The sequence below is a fragment of the Chiroxiphia lanceolata genome, chromosome 12 (assembly GCF_009829145.1).
Source record: "Chiroxiphia lanceolata isolate bChiLan1 chromosome 12, bChiLan1.pri, whole genome shotgun sequence".
NCBI classification, from domain to species: domain Eukaryota; kingdom Metazoa; phylum Chordata; class Aves; order Passeriformes; family Pipridae; genus Chiroxiphia; species Chiroxiphia lanceolata.
Genome location: NC_045648.1, coordinates 10014687 through 10026050, shown reverse-complemented (window position 1 = coordinate 10026050; position 11364 = coordinate 10014687). Strand labels below are relative to the sequence as shown.

Genomic DNA, 11364 nt, shown 5'->3' with positions numbered 1-11364 from the left:
TCACCTCTGCAAGGACTGCTCACCAGCACCTGTGGGCTGGGCACGGAGGGCTCAGGCCCGTGAACCCCTGGGCTCACACAGTACGTGCATTTTCAGAGAGGAGGGGTTTTGGCTGTGTTCTCTGCAGCTACTTTTGCTCCTGCTGCTGGGTCATAAACAAGCAGCGGCAAACACAGTGACCTTGGCTCGGGCAGCTTATGTTTCTGTTTGCAATTACCAGCTATTTCTATGCCTCCTATGTGTGTTTATATTAAAAGCAGTACACCTAGTGCCTTTCTCACAGATGAAATTAGCTGATACATTTTAACTGGAAACACTTTATTTTGGGATGTTGACTTCTGGGTGTTTTGACTGAAAGAATTTTAGTTTTCTTTCTAAACCTAATCAGTAAACAAGAAAGCATCAGTTCACGTGCCTGTGTGCTGCCCCCTGCACGAGGGGACCTTCAGAGCACTGAGAAATCCAGGCTGTGACAGTCTCCTGCTGAAGGCTGTGATGCAGTTCCCAGCAGTGCTCAGAGGAGAGGCTTTACAGGTTTTACACCTCCAGCCAAAGGGACAGGTCCAAAACAACCACAGCACATCTCAGGCAAGGCTTGTAGGCACCCAGCATCCCTGCTGCGGGCTCCTTCCATGTGCACTAGACTTTGGGATGGCTCCATCCCAGTCCATCCTCCCAGGGAAACAAACCCAGAGCTGTCAGGCTGTCACAGGACATGCTGCCTCACAAACAGGTATTTGAACCTCCGATGTTACTTCTGATGATTTTTAAAGAAACTTTGAATACATTCAAGGTGAATTTAATGACCTCCCGTTATCCAGAAAAGGCAAAGTACAGAAAAAATAAAAGATCTCACCTGCACTTGTATCTATTATGGTCAACTCATGTTAACAGAATGTTTTGCTTTAATACTTGACTTACATTAATACCTCACATTATTACACGTATGAAGCCAAATATGACGCTAACTTAGTTGCTTACAACCTCAAACCTTACTCCCAATACACATTCCAATAAATTTATTCTGTAAAAACAATACATTTTTTTGTTTCCTTTTTGTTTTGTGGTTTTTTTGTTGGTTTTTTTTTCTGTGTGTTTTTTTTTTTTTTTTTTTTAGTTTTTTACAGTAAACTCATCAACTACAAACCTTGAATACGCAAAAGATGTTCCAAGGACAAGCATAACAAGGATTGATAAAACCAGACTAAATATGTTTTCACAATAAAAGCTGGCATAAAAATAAATAAAAATCTCTATTATCACAATAGCAACAATAATGTACACAGAGTAATGGATTTGGAATGCTTACTTACTAGTCTAGTTCTATTTCCAAAAGGAAAAAAAAGCCAGAATGACAGCATCCTTTTTTAAGCCTTTCGTTATTTAAAATTGATGTTTTGTTTTGGTTTCCCATAGGGTTCTATATCACAGTAAGCTTAAAAATGGAAAGCATCCAAATGAATGATTTCAAATTGTGTTGGCATTGGAAAAAATCCTTGTATTAATCTAAAGAAACACAAAAAGACTTTCACTAACTCCACATATAGGAACTAAGTCAGATAGTGTACATTACATCATGGTTTGGAGAAGTATTAAGAGTATAACTAGCTAGGTACTTCTAATAAGGAAAGGTATTTTATTACATTATTGAACTTGGCGGTGACCTCAACTGAAGAAGAATTTTTCTTTTATGTTGTAAACTGATCAGAACTCAAGAAAGAATGGATATAGGGAAATTTAAAATTATGTTTGCACGTGGAAGATATTGTAGCATCGTATGGAGGGGACTAATTTCTAAGATTTAGTTGTGTTTAAAAAACACTGATTTAGAATGATATAATTTGGAATTACGCCTTTTCCGTCTAGAAAAGGAATGTAAAATGTGTTCAAGTATGCGATATCTTCATAAACCTCAGCCACTGGTAAAGGGCAACTTCATGCAACCAAATAATATGAAAATCAAAAAGTAACCCTTAGAAAAAAGGGTAAAAATGTCATTTCTGCAAACACAACAGATAGGAATGTGAATAATGTGCATACAAACTGGGATGCTGTTGATGGTACTAATGAACAGATGTGGTGACTCATATCAAATCCAAGAATATTAGACAACCAAACATGTAACCTTCTTGTGTTTTCCCTTAATATTCAGCAGTCATTATGTTGGTTAAGTCTGAAAGAGAGAGAGAGGAAAAAAAAAATCACATTTAATGTAAGAAATAACATGCTGCAACAAACTTGGTACAATTAACATCTTATTCACACACTTGAAAGTCACAGGTACAAGTAACCACCTGATCTGTTCATACAGATTTTTTCCTAGAAAGCTGCTTATGCTACATCAACTGAACATGCCACTACAAAATATTAAAGAACACAGTTTAAAAGTAAACATTCAGGGCTTTACTCAAATAAGCAGCTCCAGTGATGTATGTGGGTGGGTTTTTGTTTCCCCAATGACTCCATGACAAATCTTGTAGCACACTTCAGGCACAACCAAATTTTGCTTTTTTCCACTGCACTAAATCACTGATGGACTTTGTGCAGCAGCTCAGGCACTGCTGCATTCCTGGATGCCCAGCCATGAGAACACCCTCTTGTTCCAATACACGAACACTTAGCAAGCATGAGGAAAGATAAAAGGTTTTGATCGCTAAGGGATCCAAATGTTGCTTCTGAAAAGGAAACAGTTTGGCTTGAGTTCACTGTAAGGTGATGACAGAAAAGGAAGAAACTCCCACTTCCATGGTTGAGTCAAGGTCAGCTCTTGCTTTCCCTGACATTAATGGGATCAGGATCAGAATGTCCTCATGTGATCATGGCAAGTGTCTCCAAGTCTTGGCTTCCTCATATTAAACAGAGAGGGCAAAGCTCACCTGCTGGCACTGGGATACACTACTTTACCCAGTAACATGACACCATGCAGTGTGCCATGACTACCCAGCCCTGGCCAAAGCATCCCTTCTCCTTGTAAAGAATTCAGAGCATGAATGCTTGTCCACCCACACCCTGATGCATGGAAAGAAACACTACACATGAGCAGCATGAAGGGATTGGTACTGTATTTGGTGTGATCAACCAAGGAAAAAAATCAGCATCAAGGAATAAGTGTGTGTGGGGGGGTACAGGTTAAATCCACTGGGGATGATGGAATTTTCATTTTGCACAGGATCCCGAGGAGGATATGAAAATAAGGCATTTTAACATCCCTCCACTAGCTGTTTGCTGCCTAAGATCTCTCCTGCTCTGGTCCATCATACCTGCTGTGTGTGATGCCATGGTGATAGCAGACTTGTCTATCTTGCTTCTCTTGTCTAAGAGGGTGAGAACATTGAAGTGCCATGTTGGCACCCTGGGATCCTGATCTGGTTGCTGCACCTCTGAGCTCAGGGCTGTGTTTGCTCAGTCCAGTCCTTCCCTCCTATAAGTTGTTTGCGAACAGTAAGTAGTGGAAATCTGCCCTTTCCGTGTGGGAGGTCCTGGTACATCCTGACTAATGACACATGATCAGGGGTTATTATAAAATGCTCAGGCATGGAGTGATGATTTACAGGAACTGCCTGAGACCTGCCTCCCCCAAAAGGTGTAATCACGTGCTGCTCATCCAGTGCACTGCACTCCACTAACCTCTCTCCTGTTTCCCAGTCAGTGAGATCATACTTACAGGTGCTTTGGAGATGTGGCTTGGAGGGGTTCATTGCAGCTTCTTTGCCTTCAGATGTGGACACCCATTAAAACAGCTAGACATGAGTTGTCAATCAAACCCTGCCTTCTGCTAAAGTTCTCAATGACAGCTGCCGCCCAGCACTGACAGGCAGGATGGGTGGTGTAACAGTCCATCCCTACAGTATCACTCTCAGATCCAGAACAGAATGCCACCCTTTTGGAGTATGAAACCTTTGCACTTATTAACAACAATTCCCCTCTCGGCTAAGGCCAGAAGGTTGGGTAGGCATCACTCTAACGCAGGGTGCTGGGAATATGAATACTTCCCCTCACGGATGTGGCTGTTGGGCCACAGTGGGGCACAGGAGGGACAACAAAGAGCCAGGTATGCAAATTACCTTCTGCAAAAGCTTTCATAGTTTCCAGTGCCATCTTCCAGCATAACACACATTATGTGTCCCAGGCAGGTGCCCCAGAAGTCAGCAGGTCTCCCGTTCCCAGACACAGAGCCCCCCGGGCAGTGCTCAGGCCCTCGCTCCTTCCCCTCCCCTGCAGCACTGCCGGGCTCTGCCGCAGCCGCTGAGCGAGGATGCGGCAGAGCTGAGCAGTTTCCATGGTCTCCATGGTTTCACTTCTCTTCAGAAACAGATCAGCTCTCATCATCTTTGTTTGAACAAGTCTCTCAGCTTAACTCTGAGCTACGGTACAACGTGTGCCGCGCTGACCAGTGCTACTGCACACAAAGGAAACAGCACAGGGAAGGACTGAGTGGAGTGAGAAATTTCTGTCATCAATAAAATGGTAGGACAGAGAACACAGTGCAGGGAATAAAAGAAAATCCACAAACTGCCGTGGTTTTTTTTTGGCACTGAAAATTCCTTCCTCAACAGCGACTGGCAACTAAGTCAGCCATCCTGTACTTTAAAACACTCTCATTGGATGGGCAGAAGAATAATTATTTACTTGCTCTGTACAACTGTCGTTATTCTATGTTGTTTTAAGGTTAAAATGGTAACAAAATTCAGTGTACACAAAGTTGCAAATATTTCATCTATACTGGCTGCTTTAATCTCAACTTGCATTCAGACATTTATGTTTCTCCTGAGTTATGTCCCACGGCCTTACCCAGAAGTGTTGTTATCCTGACCTACTGGAAGGCAGCAGTCGACATAATTCTTTACACAAGAGACTGTGCCACTATTTGATTTTTACATAGAAATTTTACTGTGCTATAGTCGGACATTTTTACAAATGTTGTCTTTTTTGGAGGGGTAGATTTTAAATGGCCTCATATTGCAGAAAAAAAAAAGACAGAAATAAATACTCTGTTTCCATTTTTTAAAAAAATGCCCACAGAAATGCTTTTACATTGAATGGAGCCCTTAATCCTATGCTTTCAATGCTGATAACCCCCCAACCTGTTACGCAGCCTGACCAATGTTATTTTTGACAAGTAAGGAGAAGAGTGAAGGAACCCAACATCTCAAAACCACATCAGAAGGACACAGTGAACCTGTGCTTCTCTGATCTGTTTGACCATTACACTTGTCCTTCACAGCAGTAACCAGGATTGTTGCTACCCCACAAGAACATCACAACAAAAAAGCCTGGACACAGGCTGTTTTAAATATGTTCTCCCAATTGCAATAGTATCAGATGGCAGTAATTTTGGACCAGATTTTGATCCCCTTATTCATGTTGGCAGTCACCTCCACAAATAGATCCACTGACTCAGTAATGATTGTCAGTGTGAGTAAAAGGATCACAGTCCTTTACCCCACTTTAATATTCAGGCCGTACCAGGAGCAAAAAAATGTATTTAATTTTGAACAAATCTATTATTTCTCAAAGACTCAGTAAAAGCATTTACCTCCTGACAGGCAACCACATGCATCTGCACGCCATGAGAACGCCCCCTTTACCAACACGCTGTCTGGACTGTAACTAAAATAGTGAATACCACAAGGAAAACGTGCCACATGCCCTGTGTGCTGACTCCAGTGTTCAAACACTCTCTAATAAGGCCAGAACCACAGCCAGCTTTCAAACACCAGTGTGTGGGCATCCAGAGAGTAAAAGTAAAGAGGAACTTAGGTGTTCATAGAAAGATTCAGAGCTATGCCAGCCAAAAACCAAAGACATAAGTCACCAGAGATTTAAATGTGGAATGTAAGTCTACTGCCATGAATTCACTTATTTATGAGCAATTTTATGCCACAGAAAGTAAACAACACAGAGCCATGAACAGCTTTCCACCAGAAAAGTCTGTTTATGTGGTATCCTGAAAAAGCCAAACCAATTTATATTTAACAGCAGAGGATGGCTATGGGGAGATTCTGTGACTCAAGACCTGAGCAAACTCTGAGATGGGCTGTCTTAGCTAATATACTATCAGTTAATTAATATTTGATGATTAACCCCTGAGGTTCAGGTTCTGCATCTTTCTCAGGAAGGAGTCAGCCAAAGAGCAGCAGTGAGGGAAAGAGCTCAAGGGAGTGAGCTTGAGAAACAGGTAGTGAAAGGACCAAGGAAAGTAATGTCTCTTTTTAGAGGGTACCTGTAGCACTAAAGAATAGTTGGGAAACTAAAGGATGGAGATAAGAAAGCACCTTTGTCAACCCAAGGGAGAAAAAACCCACAAGTTGAGCCCTTGAACAGTATGAAATTGGCTGAAAAATATAATAGCTTTGAAAGTACTTTTATTTGCTCTGGGTTTGAGTCTTTAGGAAGCCATCACTTCGCATTTTCAAGCTCACCTCTACCACCTGGAGGTCAGAAATTTCATTAAAAAATATAGGTGAAGATGCTCCTGCAATCATTTGACTTCAGCCGTTAGCCCTTCAAGAAGATCCCTATAATGCTGAGGGTAAGAGTGTGATTAAAAGGCAAGATTCTGTCTGATCTGAGGAGATGTGTCATCAGCCTGCAGTCTAGGCACAAAAAAAGATAATTACTACCTCATTATTAGTAGTATTATTAAGAGAAAAGCTGCTTGTCTTCTTGAGGCAATTCTTGCATGGTTTGAGGGCTGGGAGGTGCAGAGCACGGGAGCCAAAGGCAGTCACAGCCTAGGGGCAGCACTTCAGGGCCCCGAACTCTTCCTTTGCTTGTCTCTTTGCCTTCATGGTGCCTTTCTACAACTTACTGTGAACAGGCTCTTAGTGTGTCGGGCAGCCCCCAGCCCCTGCCGGGGGGGAGCAGATTTGCACGCCAGTGCCCATTCCAGCAGGTTCCTGGCGCCATCTCATGGCCACAGACACGTCCCTGGCACGGCTGGATTTGGGAAGAGAGAGTGGTGGGTACACAGCTCCTGTGCTGATCACTGCAGGGGAGGAGGTCCATCTTCCTCACACTGTGTGCTGTTGGTCCAGTGCTCTTATAACAAGCTAAATGGTTCTAAAGAGACCATTATCTCGTCTGTGATGGTGCCTTTTAGCAGACCAGACATTCTTCAGAATTCATATGTGTGAACAAAAGGACCAAATGCCAACTCTGCAGGCACGTGTTTGTCTCTTTCGACCTTCCTTTCTACAGAAGAGAAGTGTGGTGGGCTGGAGGAGCTCAATGCCCTGCAGCAGAGCCCTAGTCTGGGTGTCCATCAGGCTGTGGCTGCAGGACAGCTGGCCCTGTACCCCAGCTCACCAACCCAGACACACTGTTTAACACTGTCTGTTTAACACCAGTTGAAAAATAAATCTGATTACTCTTTTCCTGAGTGCCTCGTGTCCTATAAAAGCACACCTCCTAAAAGACACCTGGTCTGGCTCTGAGGAGCAGGAGGAGATGGAGTGTCCCCTCCTGGTCCTAAAAGAGAACTGCACTACTGACGAAAGCTCAATGAAATGCTGAAGATTCTCGTGTGAAATGCTGATTCTGCAGCAGAAATGCCCAAGGTAAAATATATGGATCAGGATGTGAATCCTTTGCAACTTAGTGCTTTTATCTCAAGCTGCCCTTAAAACCATCTCCCCACATCTCTTTAATCCATACTACTAAAACTCCCCCTTTCCCATAATGTTAAAAGCATCCAACCCCTAGTTACAGACTGATTGTTCAAGGGTGAGGTCAAGGCTGAGTGCTGGGGTTGCAGAAGTCAGAGCAGAGCCCTTCTCCACATGGGTATGACAATGGTGACTGGGAGTATTTCTGTGGGTTGGTGCTGGCAGGAAGGACACAGACTGTTGATGATATTTCAGCACAGAGGCCAAAATATCTGCAATTCTGAAAACCCTGAGAAGCTCCACGATGTTCTAGCAGGCTGGATACAACCTCCCCATGGTTACAAACATGTCACATATGGAAAGAAGAGCTATATGAATGTCACCAGCCACAAAGCCAACACCATATATGTGACTTTTTAGCCACTTAGTCCGTGACTGACCTAACTCAGTAAGGATTTTATCCTTGCATGGAGAACATGCCTGAAGTTCACTGCTGTCACTGCTACAGATACGGGAAACACAGCAGGCCCTCCCAAACCTCTTGTAACCTCAGACAGATTTTACTAACAGTTTTCTCACTCAAATGAGTGAGACATGAAGTGTCAGAGTTCACAGAATGTGGGCTACACATGCACTGTGTGCTCACCACACTCCCCAGCCCCAGCCTCTGACAGTCTGTGGGTGAGGGGCTGAGAGGGCACAGCCAGGCAGTGTCTCCTTGTGCCACTCTCTGGCTCAAGCCAGTGGCTTCTTCATAGGGAATGGGACAGGCTCAGGGAACACTATCCTCCTCATCCCCTGAGGCACCTATCAAAGTCTTTATAAAGCAAAGAGCCACAAAACACATACACTGCACTGCAGAGAGACATGGGGAAAGGAAGCTCTGGGAGGAGTCTTTTAGTGGGAGACAACAGCAGCTCCCCAGAGGCTGTGCTTTGTGAGAAAGGGCTGAGGCTGAGCACGCAGCTGGGTGCTGAGGCACCTCAGCAGTGTCAGATGAGAGCCTGTGCTGGCTGGCCTCCTCTCACACCTGGGGATTCGTGTCACTCAGCTCCTGTGACTGCCCAGCCTGGCTGCTCGGCCACGTGGCAGAGCCTTGGCATGGGAACTGCACAAGGACTGGTTCTGAGCTGGAGCTGTGAGTGCTGGAGCAGGGAGGCTTGTGCTGCTTCAAAGGCTCAGAAATAGCAGGGGTTGTTAAAGGTGGCTGACAATTAACCACTCGCCATACCAACCCCCTGCTCAGCAGCCTTCCTTTCTGTTGTTGTGGTCATAGCAAAATAATATTGATAAGAACACACAACTGATACAAACACACAAGGAGATTGTATGAAGCTGCTCTGGAACAGACTGTATATCCCCTCCTTGGAAGGTCAGAGCTCAGGGCAGGATCTGCCCTGAAACTTGCAGTGTGCAGAGCCTGTAATGTGCACACAAACCCTCCCGAATTCCGAAGAACACAGTGGGACTGCACAAATTTTAAACAAGTGGGAAAGGGTAAGCAGGCTCCCTCTGTTAGTGAGCCAACATGCATTATGCAAACAGTTTGATTCTGCTCTCACATCAATTTTACATAATTCCAGCTTGTGTTTTTCAGTAGCTCCTCTCAGCTGACATCAGTGCAAGTGTTGGAACAAAAATAATGCTTATAGTACCTTTTCTCATTCAGTCATATCTCTAGAGAAAAATTTGTATAAGGGCAGGGACCAGGCCCATGTTTCTGTTCTAGACACATCCTGAGCACTGAAATGCAACCCAAGAAGATGGTACATGGTATGCACAGGTCAGCTTGGCTCCAAAGCCCCCTGGGAGCAAACTGCATGGGAAGTGAATGACATTAACAGAAGATTACCCCTTCACTGGTTTTCTGCAAATCTGAAGAAGTGTTTCTTGTGTCATTGCCTGCGTCCCCAGCATCAGAGCTGCTCTTATTTTCTTCCTCTTTGCAGTCCTTATCATCTTCATCTCCAGGAGATTTCCGTGACTGCTTGGAGGATTTCTAAAATGATCAACAACAAAGTTAAAATTAAAAACTTACCTTCAGACATAGAAAGACACTTCTGAACTGTATGTGGAATGCTGTCTGATCATGCAGTTCCCTGTTCAAGGTGAATATTGGGGAAGATAAGTAGGGTGAAAAGCATTTTTCAGGTGAAGTAGCTGGAGTTACTGCCATCAATAAAGTAAAAGGAGAAATTCTGTGTGTTCAGCACAGGTTGGCAGCTCAATTGACTGAAAGACGGACACAGTAATAGGAGCTGGGTATTAGTGTTGGGTCACCTGTAGGTTTTGTTAGTTAATGAAACAGATGGTGCGAGCCTGACAAAAGTTTTGATTAAACACAGAGATGTAAAATGAGAATAACATTAGCAGAGCTGCTTTCCATACTTTTTTTAGTGCTGTCAGCTTTAATATATTAACATTAAAGCCATGTGGAGCCAATACATCTTTTCTGCTCCCTTTATGTTATGCAATTCTACAGTACAAAAGGATAAATTGTGGCATTAAGCCACCATTTTCCTAATCCTCTGTTTGCCCAGAGTCTTCTGGAAAGAAGATGGTAGACCAGACCTGAATTTCTAATGTAAAACACACAAAGGGGGTGAAATTACTTAATACATTTTGTTCAGTGGATGAACCACAAAAATTCACGCTCTCCCCCAGATTGAGCCTGGATCAGGTTGTTTGCTTGATTCTTCTCATTTTAATTAGTTTTCACTTTCAGAAAAGAATAACATGAGCCACACTTCCCACAATTTTTTAAGTGAAGTACAGACCTGGAGGCACACATAGAACCAGAGGAAGTAACTATAATGTTGCTGCCTTTCACCCACATGACACGTAAGAAGTCTGTCTGAAGGTGTCACTACTCAGGTGAATACCTTCACAAGCCGTTGTGAGGCAGACACACACTCGTAGCTTCCTGATCTACGTTGTTATTTGGACACTAACTGGGCTGGCAGGTACTACAGTGCAGGTCTTTTACGTACAAATTCAGCACCTTACTCCCTGCTCCCTCCTTCCCATTCTGTATCCTGTACTGATGTATTCTACACTCAACTACAAGAGGATCAGCTTAGCACATCTGACCCTACCAGATCTTTCAGCAGCTGGGGTGCTCACACTGGAGATGGGAGAGAGAAGCTTGAATTCACCTAGACAGGAACTAGGCCTGAAATCACGACTCCCAGAGGGCACAGTCCTAAGGGTTTTTTTTTTTTCTTCATGGGGAAAGACCTATCTAAGATGTCTAAACCTACCAATCCATCTTTGCATGGGCTTTCTTTCCAGCCTTTCTGAACTCCTTCCCATACTTTCACCTCCTCAGAGTGTGGGCATTAGAACAGGGCAGAGTATTTCAACTGCTCTCTCACCAAGGTTGTCTACAAAAGCAAGAGCATTGTGCCCATTAGAACACCACTGTTATGGTACCGGAATCAAAAGGCTGAAGTAGAACAAATTGCCATGAGGTGGACATTAGTACAACTATATGTATATATGTTACATGGGTAACAATAGGAAAACTCAGAAGATAACCTTTGAAGTGTAGGATTTTTTCCGTTTTGAGCCGGCTTTTTCATTCTTTCTTTTTCCTTTTCCATCCTCTTCTACCCGATCACCTTCTTCCTCACTGCTGGCATCTGCTGTATTTCCACCTTCTCCTTCAGTTTCTGATGAGCTCTGTTGCTGAATTGCCTTTAAAATAACAATAACAATTACAATAATAACATAAACAACAAAAATATCGCTAAAATCT

At 43.5% G+C, this 11364-nt stretch overlaps 1 protein-coding gene across 1 annotated transcript in view; it reads right to left on the bottom strand.

The window, feature by feature from the left end:
- Positions 1-783: 783 nt before the first annotated feature.
- HDGFL3 (HDGF like 3) overlaps positions 784-11364 on the bottom strand; it is a 37844-nt gene continuing 27263 nt past the window's right edge. Inside the window, exons 4-6 of the mRNA XM_032700351.1 lie at positions 11145-11303; positions 9460-9606; positions 784-2173 (exon numbers count right to left, since the gene is read on the bottom strand). Coding sequence (XP_032556242.1) covers positions 2168-2173; positions 9460-9606; positions 11145-11303 — 312 coding nt within the window. The 3' untranslated portion in view covers positions 784-2167. The remainder of the gene's footprint in view (positions 2174-9459; positions 9607-11144; positions 11304-11364) is intronic.